The sequence below is a fragment of the Vigna umbellata genome, chromosome 3 (genome assembly GCF_029865625.1).
Source record: "Vigna umbellata cultivar VRB3 chromosome 3, Vumbellata_1.0, whole genome shotgun sequence".
In the NCBI taxonomy this organism is placed as follows: Eukaryota; Viridiplantae; Streptophyta; class Magnoliopsida; order Fabales; family Fabaceae; genus Vigna; species Vigna umbellata.
The window spans coordinates 49,192,945-49,211,921 of record NC_142167.1 but is presented as its reverse complement, the minus strand read 5'-3'; the positions used below and the strand labels follow the sequence as shown (position 1 = coordinate 49,211,921).

General features: G+C 32.7%; 2 protein-coding genes across 3 annotated transcripts; one reads left to right on the top strand and one right to left on the bottom strand.

The window, feature by feature from the left end:
- The first annotated feature begins 1,834 nt into the window (after positions 1 to 1,834).
- Positions 1,835 to 8,866, top strand: CR88 (Chaperone protein htpG family protein). The gene is made up of 19 exons (XM_088110844.1): positions 1,835 to 2,199; positions 2,840 to 2,913; positions 3,112 to 3,237; positions 3,326 to 3,419; positions 3,510 to 3,593; positions 3,695 to 3,838; positions 4,186 to 4,302; positions 5,353 to 5,400; positions 5,520 to 5,600; positions 5,720 to 5,824; positions 5,907 to 6,047; positions 6,330 to 6,422; positions 6,549 to 6,626; positions 6,713 to 6,967; positions 7,164 to 7,266; positions 7,367 to 7,541; positions 7,642 to 7,747; positions 7,963 to 8,052; positions 8,344 to 8,866. Exons 1-19 carry the CDS (start codon positions 1,948 to 1,950, stop codon positions 8,542 to 8,544), a joined length of 2,367 nt encoding a protein of 788 aa, XP_087966970.1. The 5' UTR covers positions 1,835 to 1,947; the 3' UTR covers positions 8,545 to 8,866.
- On the bottom strand, positions 8,790 to 17,454 carry LOC124820846 (aluminum-activated malate transporter 4-like). 2 transcript variants are annotated; one of them, XM_088110846.1, is made up of 7 exons: positions 17,311 to 17,454; positions 16,815 to 17,236; positions 15,395 to 15,532; positions 13,358 to 13,627; positions 13,095 to 13,231; positions 12,853 to 12,999; positions 8,790 to 10,460 (listed from the first exon to the last, which is right to left on the bottom strand). In XM_088110846.1, the coding sequence occupies exons 2-7, from the start codon at positions 17,170 to 17,172 to the stop codon at positions 9,855 to 9,857; spliced, it is 1,656 nt and encodes a 551-aa protein (XP_087966972.1). In that variant the 5' UTR covers positions 17,173 to 17,236; positions 17,311 to 17,454; the 3' UTR covers positions 8,790 to 9,854. The 2 variants fall into 2 exon arrangements, with proteins under 2 accessions (XP_087966972.1, XP_087966971.1); XM_088110845.1 differs by lacking the exon at positions 17,311 to 17,454 and having other exon boundaries at positions 16,815 to 17,304.
- Between the last annotated feature and the right edge of the window lie 1,523 nt (positions 17,455 to 18,977).

The window sequence follows — 18,977 nt, the reverse complement described above, 5'->3', positions numbered from 1 at the left end:
TGATAAAGAAAATATATTTATGTGATCAATGTATCACAGGTTTCCCTCACTGGAGAGAATTTACATCTTTGGACATTTATAAGGTTAAGCACATTATTAGTTTGTTAAAGATTAAACATAAACAATGTTCTTTATAAAGCTTAATTTGGACACACAAAACATTTTGGCAGTTTTTCAACACTTTTTGCAAATCTAACTCTTATTCTTCTTACTTTTTCCTTATTGGTGTTAGCGCTAGGTAGGTGTTTGAGAGAGAATACAACAGGGAGTGTAATGCAGATAAAGAGAAAAAACGAGTGTTATATTTTCTCATTAATAACAACGTACAACATATAATATATAATAGGATGAACAGACTGTCGTTTGACAGTTAAAGCCGTTACACTTTAGTTTATTCAGAACAACTAGAAAATGGATTTATATAGGAGGGGAAGAAAAATGCCTAATACAAATTCTTTTATAGTCATTTTGTCAACTTCATACTCACTTAAATGACTTCCTCGTGTCTGAATAGCTTTGACATTGCATGCATGCATTAAATGTAGTTTTCTTCTTCAAACAACATCTCGATAACTAATTGAATTCATTAAACATTGATTAGATATAACTTTTATTCTATTCAAGATATGAGCACACAGAGGATTACCCATCCCAAGTCATCTCCCAATTAATTCAATAAGAATTTTACTTAAATCGAAACTTATCAAAATCTAAAAAATTGTTTAAAGGATAAAATAACAGTAAAGGGAGTTTGCAAGCAATGGACAATATAAAGAAGAACAAATATATAACGACGGCGTGAGTCTTCTGGTTTATTTTCTGTGTACAAGTATGCGTGTTTGAGCCGGCGTGATTCTGGGTTTCGTTTTCCTGATTGGTGCGTGTGTATTAAAGCTGTGTGGTTACATGTTAGCCCAGTATTATTGCAAGAGAGGAAGCATCGAATCTGTCTGGATAATTATGTTTGGTGTGTTTATTTGTGCATGAAGTTGTATCATCTGCCTTAGCGTTTTATTTGGGGCCTAGTACTGTTTGTTTCATATTTTGCATGTTTGTCTGGTTAGGTTTGTCTTCGCATGTTTGGTAAGACAGTAGTGTCTGATTTAGGCATACTCGAATAGCCCAGTTCCTGATAGCTTCATTTTGACTCCATTACCGTTTTTTACTTTTATGGTTTACAGTGCATACTTGTTTCATCTTGCAGCTGATGGGCCTGTCACTGTTTCATCTCGCACTTAGTGAACCATTTTCTTCATGTTGGAACATTGGCATGGCCCAATCTTATGGATCAAATGAACAGTTGGACACCCTTTTTATTATCATTAAAAATAACAAAATATATAAAAAAAATCCACTGACGCTTTTCTTAATTTGGGCCTAGCAGCAAAGTCCCTTTGGCACGAATACCCTTTTTCAATAAAAATGTTTGTTTCTTGTAATTCTTAAAATGTCAACTTTTTTCTACAAATAAAATAAAATTTTCATAATTAAAGATCCAATTAAAATAAAAAATAACTAAAAAATCTATTTAAGAAAAATAACGAGAAATAAAAATTAACCATATAATTAAACCTTTTACTTCCGTAGTAAAAGGTAACGACATTTTTTAACGCCAAATTGCACGGACAATTTATCCTTTATTGCGACAAACTTTAATTAAAAAAAAAGATCAGTTTAGTTATTCAAATAAAATACAAAATAAATACATGTAAGACTGGATATGGCATGTCGTGGCAGAATCTAGGCCTTACAATTCCGACGGTAAAACGGCCAAAACCCTTCCTATGATTCTAGAACAATCTCTGGCATTATATCTTCCCTAAACCCTTTATTCATTTCTCTGTAAGGGGTTTTCGTTATTCTAGCTCACACCAAGTCACAGTTAGGGATAATACATCACAAGGAACACTCTCTTACTCACTCTCTTGTGTGTGGAGAGTTCAAAGTATGGCTCCCGTACTGAGCAGAACCATGGCCACGGCCTCTCTTACCTCTTTCCTTCCTTCTTCCTCCTTTTCAAGGGCTTCCCCTCTCAGAAGCGCTTTTCTGCCGCCGCAGCTCGCTCGCCGGAGGAGCTTCTTCTCCGCCGCGGGGCTTAGATGGGCGCAGAGGCGCGAGAGGAAGCTCGCTGTTCGATGTGAGGCCGCCGTGGCCGAGAAGGAGGAGACCACCGGGGAGAAGTTTGAATACCAGGCTGAGGTGTGTTTGTAGTGAGTTTGTAGGTTTGTTAACCTTTTTGTAGTTTTTGGTCGTCTTGAGATAAGGTTCAACCTTTTTGCTGTTACGTGTGGCTTGTAATTGCAAGTAAATAAGCTGACATCGTGAAGAGAGAAAGATTTACTTAAGAAATGAATGCAATCTCAATTTACTCTTGTACTTGGTTTGGAATTTCGACAAACACCCGTTCATTACTGGTATGTTTGCTTGTGAGAGAGATTTATGAATCTAATGAATTCCGTGACCTATATGTATGTGTGTGCGTGTGTATATATTTATGTATGTAATGATATATATATCTGCATTTGCATATGATATTTACTACGATCATCTAGTTTTTCATTTTGGAGGATTAAGGAAGTAATTAGTACTCCCACTAAAAAACAAGTAAGTGTATATTAGCAAATCCTTTTACTAACACGTACATATCTGTTGCATTTAGTTTGGAATTTTGATATGTAAGTGATAGACTTAATGCATAAAGGAGTGTGTGTGCGCATGATTTTTACTGAAAGAAGGGATATATTTGTTTTTGCATTTCGCTTGGAATGAAGGGAGATTTCCTGTTATGAAGTGTATTAGTTTTGCTGAAGTACGTGTATTCCATTTTTCTTTTGTGCAGGTGAGTCGATTGTTGGATTTGATTGTTCACAGTCTGTATAGCCACAAGGAAGTTTTCCTTCGTGAACTTGTGAGGTAATCTGACTAATGTTTCCATGTTGCATGATTGTGCTATTATTGTTGAGTAGTGCATACTAAAAGAGGTTGCTTTAGTAGATGCCATGGTTTTTTTTCACTTTTGGATTTTTGCACCTATATCTAAGACGGGTTATATGATATGAGTATGCTACCACTGGACTGTGATGTATTTTGTTGATTGTTCTGTTCTTCCAGTAATGCTAGTGACGCTTTGGACAAGTTGAGATTCTTAAGTGTGACTGAGCCTTCTTTGCTCGGAGATGCTGGAGATCTTGAGATACGTATAAAGTCTGATCCAGAAAATGGAACTATTACTATAACGTGTGTATCTGTATTGTTTTGGTTTTATTTCACTTTTCATGGGTACCTTTGAATAGGAGTATTAAACTGTTAACTCTTGACCCTGTAGAGATACTGGTATTGGAATGACTAAAGAAGAGCTCATTGATTGTCTTGGAACTATTGCTCAGAGTGGTACATCAAAATTTTTGAAAGCACTTAAGGTGATTTCCAATTGAGCTGAAATGTAGCTTTCATTGATAATTGATGCTTTAATTCTTCAATCATGTTTTCATATCCCCCTTGTGTTATAGGAAAACAAGGATCTAGGAGCAGATAATGGTTTGATCGGACAATTTGGTGTTGGATTCTACTCTGCTTTTCTTGTTGCTGAGAAGGTACAGAGTGGTTTTCTTAAGCATAACCTGCTGGTTGATTTTTCTGATTTTAACTGTTTCTGAATTTTGCCATTAATTGGCTATTTCTGCTTGGCAATCAGGTTGTTGTTTCTACGAAGAGCCCAAGATCAGATAAGCAGTATGTGTGGGAAGCAGAAGCTGACAGTAGCTCTTATGTGATAAAGGAAGAAACTGATCCGGAAAACCTTTTGCGGCGTGGTACACAAATTACACTGTATTTAAGAGTGAGTGATGTTACTTTTGAATTTTAGAAAGGTTACATCGAATGTAAGAACTAAGAAATATGTATTGATGAAGGGTTGAACTCAGGATAATATTGTTTGGAAACTGTAAAACTAATTTATTACAGACATGTGGTTGATGCTCCCAAATAATTCTTGTTTCTTGTCTAGCCAGATAATTGATATTAATTAAATAGTATAATATTTTAAATTTCAGTTGGAAATCTGCTTTTGAAATTTATTTGTCCTCTTTCAATAAAAGGATAAACATAGTATAATATTTGGAACATTAATTTAGTGCCGACATGTTTTATGTGATTAAAACACTCAAATTCTTCTCTACTGGCCAGGAGGATGACAAATATGAATTCTCTGAGCCAACCAGGATTCAGGGTTTGGTGAAGAATTACTCACAGTTTGTTTCCTTCCCCATCTACACATGGCAAGAAAAGTCGAAGACTGTGGAGGTAAGCAGGCCTTCTCCTGTTACAGATTCTTGTGTTGATGTTGGGTGGCAGAAGTGTGCCAAACCAATTATGTGTACACGTGGTAGTTTTCTACTTTGCACATATGTTCGGTAGTTTTTATACTGATCTATTATCAATAATTTTCTCCTGCCTTTTCTATTGTCTATGAAATGCTTTATTTTAATTTCTTTTGTTGGAGAAACATGACAATTACTTATGTAGTTTAAGACCCCACTCATTGGATTCTACTATTGTTCAAGGTTGATATCAAGGTTTTGGTATTGATTTCTGTCAGTGAATAATGGGATTTTGTCTTCACTTAATGGTAATTATAAATATTTACTTATCAACCGGGGTAGAAAGGGAACGTGAAATGGTTCCTTGTTGTTTTGTGTTTGTGTTGGAAAATTTGTTCTACATTAGCTATGGTTCTGTCACCTTTAGGACGACTGGGTTATTGTTAGTTTGAGACAACTGTTAGGTAGAAAGGAAACTTGAAACGGTTCCTTGTTATTTGGTGTTTGTGTTTGAGGTGAGTTTATTCTACCGTTAGGATGACTGGCTTATTTTAAGTTTTACATAACCGTTGGGTTTCTGTGAATGGGTTGATACTGGGCTATCTTTGCTAGCATATTCAGGCCAGAGAGGATTGATATTGGTTGTAATGAGGGATTAGTGGTGAATAGGAGATGGTTATAAACAAGTGTTAAGTGATGCTTGAAAACGTGGGTTCTTTTAGAAATTTGTTTCCATCTGGAAAGGGAGCAACCATTTTCTTTTCAATTGAATAGAAAATATCGTGGATGAATAATGTCTAACAATTGAAGTATAAAAAATAATTTTAGTTTATTTATTAAAAAAGCATAATAATACTTGTCGAATGACTCATTTTATCTATGTTAAATTTATTTACTTTTAATTATTCTCTATTTTCTTAAATACTTTTGAAGCTTATGGAAATGATTTTCATGGAGTGGCAAATGAATCAGCCCTAGGTTTTTTGGCCATTAATTTAATTATCAATTAATTAATTAATTTTAATATTGGCAGGTGGAAGAGGAGGAAGAACCCAAAGAAGGGGAAGAACCAAAAGTAGAGGTAATGACTTAAGTCTTTCTTAATGTTGGTGTTATACTGTTTTTATAATTTGTCACCAATACCAAGTGTTCTAATTTGTTATCAATACGAAGTGACTCTGTATTTGCTTGTGTTATAAGGGTGAGAAAAAGATGGTGAAAAAGACTAAAACCGAGAAGTATTGGGATTGGGAATTAGCCAATGAAACAAAGCCAATATGGGTGAGTTTGAGATATATCTACTATTATCTCACATTATTTCCGTGCATTTTTTTTATTCTTTCTGTTGTAGTGCCTCTTTTACTGGTCTAACTTTGCAGTTCTTTTTTAATTTTTGGTAGATGCGGAGCCCAAAAGAAGTGGAAAAGGAGGAGTACAGTGAATTTTACAAGAAGACTTTTAATGAATTCTTAGAGCCACTTGCACATACTCACTTCACCACTGAGGTATATTGAAAATTTATTGTATCAGCAGAAGGTCATTTCCTTTACGTAGTTATCAAATTTGGTTAGGCTTTAAACTCTGCAGGGTGAGGTCGAGTTCAGAAGCATTCTATATGTTCCAGGAATGGGACCTCTTAACAACGAAGAAGTAGTGAATCCTAAAACAAAGAACATACGCTTGTATGTCAAGCGTGTATTCATTTCAGATGATTTTGATGGGGAGCTGGTGAGTACTAATTTACCCATAAGCTTCTAACTGAGATTTGTCTTGTATATTTGAAATTTGTGTCAATGCCCCCTCTTTCATTATATTGTTATTACGAATCATGAAAGAAGGAAAATGTTTGGTTCCTACTCTGGTGTATAACTTCAAGCTCTTATGTGTCATATCTGTGCTTTTGTTGTTTCTTGCTCTTTATGTTATTGACTGTTCTCAGCTACCTAAAAGGGAAGAGCTTGGAGCATTGAAGAGCACAATTGATGTTTTACTTACCGTTTTATTTTTCAGTTTCCACGTTACCTGAGCTTTGTGAAGGGTGTGGTTGACTCAGATGACCTTCCTCTCAATGTTTCTCGAGAGATCCTTCAAGAAAGCAGAATTGTAAGAAGACTACCACTTTTCGTGCTTATATAAATAACTCATTTCATATGATAAACATGAATGATGTTTGATAATTATTTTTGTTTTTCTAATAATGTTACTTTATTCTAATAATATTGTAATCAGGTAAGAATAATGAGAAAGAGACTTGTCAGGAAGGCATTTGATATGATTCAAGATCTTTCTGAAAGTGAAAATAAAGAGGTTCCTAGCGGCAAACCTAGCTTCTTTATATTTTGAATATGAATTTAGAGTCTATTGATTTAATGAATAGTTTTGTGTGATTCCAGGACTACAAGAAATTCTGGGAGAACTTTGGTAGGTTTATAAAATTAGGTTGTATTGAAGACACTGGAAATCATAAGCGCATAACACCGTTATTAAGGTTTTACACTTCCAAAAGCGAAGATGAACTTAAAAGCTTGGATGATTATGTTGAAAACATGGGAGAAAACCAAAAGGCTATCTTTTACCTAGCAACTGACAGCTTGAAGAGTGCAAAGACTGCTCCATTTGTGGAGAGATTGATTCAGAAAGATATTGAGGTATCTCTACATGTTAATTTGTGCTTGTAGACAGGGAATTGGTCGGGGAGATGGTAGCCAAGGTTGTCAAGAGGGGGTTGTGTCCAGCTTCCCTCTGCAGTACCAACCTGCTATCTCCTGGAGGGTTAGGCTTTCTGGTTTTGTGTATGATTGAAATGCTTGATATAACTTAAGTTAATTGTGTCTATTGTTATAGGTTCTTTATTTGGTTGAACCCATTGATGAAGTTGCCATTCAGAACTTACAGACATATAAAGAAAAAAAATTTGTTGATATCAGTAAGGAAGATTTGGAATTAGGTTTGTATTATTTCCTACCTTGCTTTCAATTGCTCAAATACTATTTTGTTTCCGGGAAATTTGGCTTTAAATATTGTTCTCAAAAAAATTATTGAATCAGGTGATGAGGACGAGGTCACAGAGAGGGAAAACAAACAAGAATACAACCTACTCTGTGATTGGATAAAACAACAGCTTGGTGATAAGGTTGCCAAAGTTCAGATCTCTAAACGCTTGAGTTCATCTCCCTGTGTGCTTGTATCAGGGAAGTTTGGTTGGTCTGCAAACATGGAGAGGTTAGTCAGTAACTTATTTAGCGTTGCAAGCCATTCTCTCACAAGCAGTTGATCATTCTCATGACAAGGCTTAAACAAATTTCAATTCTCATTTCTTCAGACTAATGAAGGCACAGGCTCTTGGGGACACTTCAAGTTTGGAGTTCATGAGGGGGAGGAGAATATTGGAGATTAATACAGATCACCCCATCATCAAAGATTTGAGTGTGAGTTGACATTGACTTTGGAGTTTATTGATTTATAAACGTTGTTACAATATTAATAAGTTTTCTTATAGTTAGCACACAACATACACACTTAGCATAGACACACTTTTGAGATTAAAAGTACACAATTATTGAATGTAGAAACTGATAGACAGCCATACTCTGAACTGAACTTGTCTGAGTTATTGTTTTAATTCGTTTTATCTTTCTTTCAGGCTGCCTGCAAGAATGAACCTGACAGTAGTGAAGCCAAGAGAGCAGTCGATCTCTTATACGACACAGCTCTAATTTCTAGTGGATTTTCTGTAAGTGCAATATAAAATTTGATTTTTTATATAACATGTATAGACTACATTTGGTCTATAACTCCCTGAAATGATGTTGCGTAATTGATATTGCTAAGCTCATCTAGTAGGATAAGACTTATTTTCCCGTAACAAATATAGGTTATCCGCATTTTTGACTAAACATAGTTTCTCAGTAGAGCAGCCTAATAGCCCGGCTGAGTTGGGTAATATAGTGGGATAATGCTTATTCTGTTGTGACAATTATAGGTTTACTGCAGTTTTAATTAACATAGTTTCTCAATAATGCAGCCTGATAGCCCAGCTGAGTTGGGTAATAAGATTTATGAAATGATGGCCATGGCCGTAGGAGGAAGATGGGGTAGATCAGAAGATGAGGAGGGAGAAGCATCTGGTGAAGCTGAGTCAATCTCGAATGAGGAAAGTTCAGAGCCAAATGTTTATGAGCCCTCTGAGATCATTGCAGAGACTGATCCATGGACAACAGATTAGGCATACTGTCTCAGAATTTTAAAATTTTGGCATTATAGGAAATAATGAATTTAAAGGTTGGAAAGGAATTAGAGAGACTAGTTTTTTTTTGCCCTATGATTTTCATGATGTTGAAGGAGCATTGAAATGTAGAACTGTGAAGAATGTCTCAAGGGTCAAATCATTTTGGACCTTTTGGAATTAAGAACTAGTTCTGTTGGTGGGCCAATTTTGATGCTTCATGGTCTCGTGTCACTGTATTATTCTTTTTCAGTGTGAAGATCTTTCACGGGGTTGGGAGCAAGTCTGGAAGCTGAAATGAAATTATCGCTGATTCTTGTTCCCTCATTTCTGTCATGGATGCGTAGTTTAACCTGACAACACTAGTTCGATGCTTGATTGAAAGATTTTATAAATACTTTAGACGGCTGTGTTTAAGTTCGATTAAGTTTAATTATAGATCCGTATCCACGCATTAAGTATGATTTTCCAATGCAACACCCAGATGACAAGTATAATTTGGGCTTCTGAATAATTAAATTATGAGAGTAAGTTAAATAATTCATTTGACAACAGTTTATGCATGGAGTTTAATTGAATATAGTGCCAAATGTATAATAATTTTTAAAATTATTATTAGTTACTATATTATGTTTTAGTTTTAAATGTAACAAACTTAGTCTCGTTTATTTGTATTTTTCTATTTATAAATGCATAATCCTGTGTGCAGAACACACGTTAGAAATTCATTCTATGCCTCTTTCTCATTTATTTTAACATTCTATACTAATACTATTATAATAAATAAAATTAAAATATATGATTAATAGAACATAAAATAAAATTAAATATATATATTTAAATACTTTTTATAATAAGTTTCAAGAGTAACATTATAAGATAATTAAATTATGAACAAATAAATAAATAATACTTAAAAACCAAAACAAGTAACAAAAGTTCATGTACTTTCGTATTTATTTGTTTAAGAAAATTGAAAAATAACTACGGAAAAATTAAATTATATCTATTAGAGAACAAAAAAAAAAGAATGAAAAACATGAGGTAGAAAAATGAAATAAAGAAAAGTAAAATAGATCAGAACTACAATTTGCAAGAAATAAAAATGAAAATTTAAGAAAAATGCGGAATAACTGCTATATCATTATAGAAATATATATATATATATATACCTATATATATATATATATATTATGGATGGACTATGATATATCATTATACATTATAGTTAGATACACAGATATAATATTATAGATACCTCGAATACTGAAATAAAGTTGCAAATGTGGTCCATATGGTGTCATTGTCACCTACTTTAATATTGTTTGGTCAAACGGGTCCTTGAAATTGGCCTTCTCACTGAGATCTTGGAATTCATCCACGAGATTCTGAAGCCTCGCAACAAACTCTATTAAAAGGGAAGCAAAGGTTGCCAAAGACAAAGAGCTTGCACTTTCATATACTTTGGAATCTTGCTCAAGTAACATGTTATCTCCTAAAAATGAAAGGCGTGGCCAAGATATTTTCTTGCACATCATGCTTTGTGAAAAGTGCAATTCAGGAACGGAAGACTCTATACCTATGTTAAGTCTTGAGTCAGCCCCTGTTTCACTGAGGGAAGAGATGAGTGAGTGTTTGTTTTCATGGTCTTTAAGATCAATCAAATTGTCATGACTCTCAACTTCTTTAGGCTTTTTTGAAGCTTGCCAGCTTTCTGAATTGACTAAGAGGAATGACTGTTGGTCAATCTTCATCTGCAATTGCTCAGCTGCATCATGCACGTTCAAGAGTATATCAATATGGCTCAGCTTTTCCATCTTTTCCACTTTGCTTCCAAGTTGACGCAATACTTTAGCTCCTTCAGTGCCAACCCTCTGAAGTTCGTTACTGAAAACCAGCCTTTTTTCCGGGGGTGCCTGTATATATATGAAATTTGAAAACCAACAATGTAATAGTAAAACCTACACACGACCAAAACAATAAATAAATAAAACGAGGGGATGTAGATCAAAAGGAACAAAATGTAACAAGTTCAATCTTATCTTAAATATGGGGTGAAAGAAAGGAAAAGAACAGAATTATTGTATCTTAGTAGTAGTAGGATGATACCAGAGACTAGTAATTGATGCTATTCTTGGACTTTAATAGGAGTCTTGAGAGAAAATACAAGCATTTGAGAAGATGTTGAGAGAATGGCACTTGAGCCATCAAACAGGAAATATAAATCGTGAAATTAATATTGTTTTGTATTTTAGTCATTACTCAACTCAAGTATCTTCTGAAATCTAACGGCTCAGCAGAACTCTACCTCAAACACTTTGGAATAAACCAATCTGCCTTGCTTAAAAATACCAAGATCTTCCTCTAATACAGATATGTTTTCATTGCCCTAATGTAAATGCATTGGTTCCTTGGAAATAATTAATAATGCAACATTTGCACACTCCTTAATATATAGATTCGATTGATCATCACACAATTTCCTTTCTCTGCAGACTTATTGTGTTTGACTGCTTTTCAGCCTGATAAATTAAGTACCCATATTTTCATTGGTCAGCAGTTGATGCATGGTCAAAATTAATCAAAACAATGAGCTCGAGGTCATTGAAAATTTTGAAATTTGGGTCCCATATATGAATATGCATAAAGCACGGTTTAAAATTGGTGGTTTCCAAATTCGTGATAAAACTCATTTTATGATTTATTTTATTTTATTATTATTGTTTTCTTTGGATTTGGTACATAAAGGTTCAAATTTTGGTAGTTTAACATTTTAAATGAGCTAATTGAATCAAGAAGTTACCAAAGTGATCTCTCTTGAATAGATTGTTCGTGAGAAATATTAAATATTTGTGTTTATGTATCTATGCGAGTATTGATCTACCCAAAAGAATATTAATGTTTGGCCGGATTGCAATCATGGGATTTGGCTGAGGAACTTTACTACTGGGTTGCAAATTGTTAAAGGAATTGAAAGACCACTTAAAAGTTATATTGTAACAACAAATCAATAGTTTGTATTCCAACAATAATAAGAGTTTGATCAAGTCAAAATGCATTGACATTAGGTTCCTAGTTGTCAAGAAAAGAGTACAAAGTGGACAGATTTCCAGATTTCCATATAACATACATGGATACACTCCATGATAATTGATCCGTGGGAGGAATTTTTAGTTCAATGAAAGTTAGTCATTTATGTGATTTATGATCTATGTTTGTTATTATGCATGCATACTCTTGTGTTTGGATAATTTCTTTTAATCAAATATAAAGTTTGATATTCAATCATTACACGTTATAACATTGTTGATTGATCTAACTAAGCTAAAGTAGGACCAATTGGAAATTGACATGTACATGTCAACTTTATGTTATTTTTATACTACACATTTAATGATGTGTCTGTCTTTTGGTTGTGTCAATATTAGTGATCATTGACGAGTTTAGTTATGATTACTATAACAAAAACTGTTTTGGTTATATATATTGATATAATTAATAGACAAGATTGTTTCATTATGTCCAAGGAATATAATGTCAAATTTGAGCTCATAAAGTTTAACACATTTGTAAGGATATATATATGTGACCTGTGGAAGATTATTAGAATTTTTGGGTCACATATATTATTTAAAAGTGTTAGAGTCATTATCTGGTTAGTCAAAATTATGAAGTGGTGTGTTAATATTACGTTTATGACTAAGGGCATAATTATCATCAAAGGTTGTTGGGTGGATATCTAAAATAATATTCTAATTTGACAAGAGACTAAATTAGAATTATTAAAATCTAAAATGTGACTGAAACCGTTATAAAATGGATTATGGTTCCATTTATAGAGAATGGAACATTACTTACTATGTTATGTGTTTGGGTTTTGTTTTCCTCCTATCATAAGAGATAACAAATGCGACAAGATGCTCTACATTTGGAAGATTACATATATGTGATTAATCTCATCATCCAAATCATTCCTAATAACAAACTCATATACTTTCGCATTCTTTTACATCATGAATTATGGGTTCATTAACCATTAATATATAGTTGTGCACAATTATTACTTTTTAGGATTTTCTTTCAATTGGTACCAGAGCAACCCATACCCTATGGGTAAAAGCACATGGTTAAACAGAATTATTAATTAGAACTTTCCTTCAATAACTCTATGAAGATACAGTTAAAAAAAAGCATTAAATCAGGTAAATTTACAGCGTGCAGAGCCCATTACTGGCCAAAAGTTCACCAACGAAAATGACAACAAAGCCAATATCTAGCATAGACCACGGAAAGAAATGTTCCTTTTACCTGAATTTCTGAAAGTATGCATCCATGCATTGCCATAACCATGAAAGCACAATGCCTCAAAGCTCCGCTGACTTTCACATAGCTTCTCCAAGGATAATTGAATGTCTTGTATGGACCATGAGGTGGCTCCCATAATGCAAAATCTACCTGCGAGGATAAGATAAAATCAAAAAAATGTAGCACTCGTTTTGGTATTTAGGTACCTGACGAACAGAAAGATGAGAAGTAAAGAATATGTATACCAAAGCATCCTCTTGACTTGACGATTGAACTGCTGCTCTATAGCCACGGTAGAGTGGATCATCTGAGGCTTGATAAACAAGAATTTTTGAAGGTACCCTCTCATATGCAACACATTGTAGGTACCCATTAACACAGCCTAAACATAGTTACAAAGGAACCAGCTCAGAGTGACAAAAACATCAAATTCAACAAAGGAACTAGGCAAAACAACGATTACAAATCTTTGATAGGTTCGAACCACATGAGAAAAATTCAAGCAAACCTTCTAAAGATGCAGCAACTCCATTGAAATTTTTCACCACCAATTTATGCAGATCCTCTCCAGACCAGATGGGGAATATGAAAATATTTACAAACAAACATATGCCAGCACCAATTGCAATAAGAATTAATCTATAAAAGGCTGTGGAGAAAAATTCCCTGCTAGTTCTCCCAGATACCAATACAATACAAAACGTCAACAAAAACACACGAAAGCCATATTCGTATGTCTTCATTGCAGGCAGTAACTTCACATAACTTGCACAAAATCCTGCAAACCAGTAAAGCATAATCATCAATCCAAATTATTTTTCTTTTTTAAGCAAAATACTGTAAATAAGCATAAAAGTTAGTAATATTATTTGGCCACAAAAGTTGCTTATTGTTTATATTAGCTAATCATGACTTAATTATTAGTTAATAATTCACATAAATTGGTTAATGAAATAACAGGCATTTGGAAGAGTTTTAAAGGAGCTTTTTACACTTGAAAGATGTTATTGATGATGTTTTGGTGCCTAGTCATATTGTACTTGTTAGCAGGTTAAAGACAGTAGCAGACTAATTTGTCCAAGGAGAGACTCGGAGGAACCAAATAAACCCATGTAATACCTGTGTTATCCACATAGAGGAATGTACAGCACTTTTGTAGTTTCAAATAGGTTTAATACATCATTTGGTTTCAAAGTAATCCTACCTTTTAAAATCGTTCAGTAAGACCCTATATTTCGTTAAAAAATGTTCAATTCGGTCCTTTCCGCTCGCGTCCTTAAAAACATAACGGTGCAAATGCCACGTCATCATCACCATCTCCAGACAAACCCTAATTTCTCTCTAAGAAACCCTAGCCGCCGCACCATCCAGCGCCATCACCGTCATTCTCGCCGGCAACCATCCTCTCAAACACATCACGCGTCACCACCAAAGCGTCTTCTCCCTTTTGTTGCACCTCCATCACCTTCGCATCTCACCTTCGTTCTCGCGCCACTACCCACCGCGATCCCTTGCTATGCCGCAACCACCAATCTTCATCACTTTCACCCTTGCACCAGCCAAATCGTCGTCGCGCCAACAACACTGCCGTCCAATCTCCACCACAGAATCGTCCACCGCTAACCGCCAGCCAAATCGCCAGTTGCTGCAGATCACGAATCGCCACTCTTCTCCACCACTAATCGCGCCGCTGCTTGCCTCCACCTGCAACCACAATCAGACCTACAAGCAAACCGTGGAGACCTAGGGTTTCTCGCATTCTCGTCGCATAACTTTGGTGGTGGCGTGTGATGCATTGTAGAGGACGGCTGCCGACGAGGATGGCGGTGACGGCGCTGGATGGTGCGGCGGCTACGGTGGGTTTGTCTAGAAATGGTGATGATGACGTGGCAGAGACTTGTTTTTTAAATTAAAAAATCATTTAAGTCCACCTGTTAATGTCACGCTGACATTTGCACCGTTATGTTTTTAACGGCGTGAACAAAAAGACCAGATTGAACATTTTTTAACGAAATACGAGGTCTTAGTAAGATTACTTTGAACCAAACCCCTAAAAATATGGAACAAATGATCCTTTCAAATATTAAGTAGATGATTGGTTTTTGTATAAGAAGTATTGATACATTTTATTTTTAATATAATAATTAAAAAGAAAAAAATCAACAATTTTAATACAAATTTTTAACTATAATAATTTTATTAATATTGAAAATAATTTTTCTTTTGATAAATATATATAATAATTACTAAATAAACATCACATCAATTATTAAAGCAATTTAAAAAAAATGAGATAATAAAAAAATTTATAATAAGACTATTTTATTTTTCACAGTATTCAACCAAAGATGTCAATATCTGGATTCTTAAAGTGACTAACTATTTACTTTAAATGTTAAAGGATTCTGATTAAACTGGGAGGACAACCCATATTATTTGCTAGGACCCACCAATTTGTGAAAAAAAAAAGTGTATGACAGAATGCTTTCAGTGCCAAAAATGGTAAAATTAAGAGGAAAGAACATTTAAACACAAAATACTTCACCTGCAATAAATATAGAGAGTACTATAATAAGTTCCTCGAACTTTCCGGACAGTACGGCCAACTCAGCGATACCGAGGGCAAGTCCTCCGGCGGAAATCGTTCCCAATGAACGATTGAACCCTTTGTTCAAAGTTGCACCTAAACCAAAAATCGTAAAAACATAAAACCAAAATTAGTTATAAAATTCATTAAAATGTGTTTTCTGTATGAAAAACCATCATAAGTTTTTTATACATATACACTTACACTAAAATTATATGAGAATTAGATTAATGAAGTAACAAAAGTTTAATTTAATGTAAAAAGCCTTTTTCTTAATCAATCCTTTTCAATAACTTTAATCTTATTGTTACAAAAATTAACAAATTTATAGTATAGATCTGTAGTAAATTTCTATTAAATTGAAAAAAAAAAACCTAGTCAACTACGAATAGTATTAATAATAGAGTAATTTAAATATGCATTGGCTCTGATCTTTTACGGTTTATAAAAACTTGTTAAATTACATGAGAAATATATTGAGATACAAATTATGATGATTTTTTTTTTCTAAAACAGAGGCCAAAGGTTGAAAAGTTTAATTATTTATTTAATTTTAAAAAATAAATATTACACTAAATTACCTTAAAATAATTTTCGGTAAAATGTTCGTATTTTATTTCAGTTCTTAAAATAAATTATAGGAAACATTAATATAAAAAAGGTTTAATTCAACATGTCTCTATTTTTTTTCAGAATTTGAAATAGGTCCCTTTATTGGCGTTGGGTCCTTATTTTTGTTAATTTGATGTAAATAAATTCTTTCCGTCAATTTCATCAAACGGTGTTAATGAAAGTGTGACGTGGCCTGAGGACACGCGTAAGACCACGTCACACATTTATTATCGTCGTTTGATGAAATTAACAGAAAGAACTTATTTGCATCAAATTATCAAAAATAAGAATCCAATTGAAACGCCAAAAAATAAAGAGACCTATTTCAAATTCTGAACAAAAATAGGAAGTTATTGAGACATTAAACCTATAAAAAAATTCATTTAGCACGAAATTTTGTAATTAAATACAAAATAAAACTAATTTATATTATTTATGCATAACATTACTATTTTTTATAATTTCTTTAAAAACTAAAAAAATAAACTTGTAAAGATTAAGGATAATTAGAAACTAAAGTGGAACTTTTTCGTGTATAACAGTTAAAAAAACAGTACACTTTTATAATTATCTTTTGGTGTCTAACTTTTTTCCATTTTTTTTAATAATAACCATTTGTTTTAATTATATTAAATCTTGTATTTCTGTGTAAAAGAATGTTGCAATAATAATAATAATAAATAAAATAATATTAATAAAAAAAAACTTCTTGTGGAAGGAAAGTAAAAGTGAAGAAAAGAGGAAGCTGAATGCGAATTGTGACTACCTACGCTGAATTCGAAAACGACAACGACGGTGAGAATGGCCCAGATGGAATACTTGCTCAGCTGTTCCTCCTTTATGTAAATGAACAGCGAAACCACCGCCAACGACAGCCCCGCCTTCGCCGCAAACACCACTTTCCTTCGATCCGATCGCGCCATATCCCGAAGCTGCCCAAAGAATTCCACAAACCCATTGCAGAACCTAACCACGCGATCCGAGAGCGCGTGACGAGCAACGCCGCTGTTGCTGCTGCTACTGTTGCCGTTCAGTCTCAGCTCTGAAAAATCCTTCCGCGAGAGAAGCCTCTCCTTGCTCCTCTCCGCAAATATCTGCCTCAGAGAAACGTTTCTCGCCGCCATCAGCACAGTTCTTCTTTTTCTCCGTTACGACATCGTTTGAGAAAACAGAGCGTCGTTTTTGTAACTGCAGAGTGTAGAAAGAAGATAAGAGGAAGAGAATGACATAGAGCAGCAAATGGGCACTTTTCTTTTGTTTACCGTGCAGGAAGCCTGACGCATAATAATAATAATAATATTGTATTATTATTATTTTTTGAAGGAATTTCAAATTGTTGGGTACCCACCATTCAAGAACTCAATTATCATAAAAGAGGAAAGGAAAAGAAAAATAATTGAATTCAAAAGAAAAGCAGTTGAGACATGAACAAAGTCTTTCATCTACCAGTTCAGATGAAAATGTACGAGTGAGTTTTTTTATATTATAAATAAGTTGGCTTTTAAAACCAGTTAAATTTAAATAAATAACTTTTAAAATTAAAAAGATAAATAATTATTTTAATTTAAAAATATCTTTTTACAATGATAAAATTTTAATACATTAATAAGAATTCTTTTATTAATTATATATATATATATATAAGTATTTTTTACTTTCATTTGTACCAAATTTAGGTAGATGAATGGCTATCTTCATGTCTCAATTTCTAACAGTTTTATGGAATTATTTAATATTAAAGCATACTAAGAACTGATTCATTTTACAGAAAATTACACTTTCATCTTTCTAAGGAAGATAAAAAGCATTTGCATCATTTTAGTTTAAAATAAATACTTAATTTTTATTGTTTTAAGAAAGTTAGACTCAATTCCTTTATTATATTTAAACGAATCAACTTTTTTTTATGAAGAATTAATTTAATATTTTAAAATTTTAATTTTAATAAAAAAACGTTTTAAATAAAATGAAAAATGAATATCATTTATTAGAAGCGGGATAACTAGAAAACTAAAATAAGTCTGTATATATATTTTGTTTTTCACAGTAAAACCGGATAAAAGAAAATTTTCACTGATAAAATTATTGAATAAATATTAACCCAAATAAACGTATTTTACCATATTTGTTTTCCGGCCATCTAAATAGCATCATCGGTGTTTCAATTTTAACCTCCTAAAAATCTGCTCCAGTTTATATGTACGATTTTTCCTTTTTTTTGTTAACATTTGGAAGAATTTTTTAAATTATTTCTTTTTTATTTTTGAAATATATAAATATTTAATCTATTTAATATAATTAACAATTAATATATTTGATATAAATAATTATTAATCTATTTCCAAATAAGTTAATTATTCATGTATTTAATATAGTTAGTAGTTAATCTATTTAATGTAATTAATAATTCTTCTATTAATACAATTAAACAAATCAAATTTAAATTTAATAATTAATAACAATGAGTTTAATGAGCATTGATATTGAATGCTTCGATTTAAAGTAGTTTTATTAAAAATTATTAATACTTATTTTAAATTATAATTATTATTAAAAATTAATATTAAATATATTTATGAGTAATAGTTATTATTAAATAAAAATTAAATGTAGTTACCCAATTAATAAATTTTTAATATTTTTTTTATTATTTAAAAAGATGATTTCAGTTATTTTATTCTATTTTATTAAATATATAAGGATTTGTAAAAGTATTAGTGATATTGTATAAATTTAATTTGAATATTTTATTATTAAAATACAAAATTCATAAATAGAAAAATCAATTAATATTTTTTTGTTTAAGATCTATGATCTTTTATTTATTTTTTTGAAGATCATAGAGTGTTAGAAAGATCTTGACATAAAATAATGAAATACAAAATAAATTCTAAAAGAGAAAGTTTGAACAAAGTTTAAAACTTTTTCT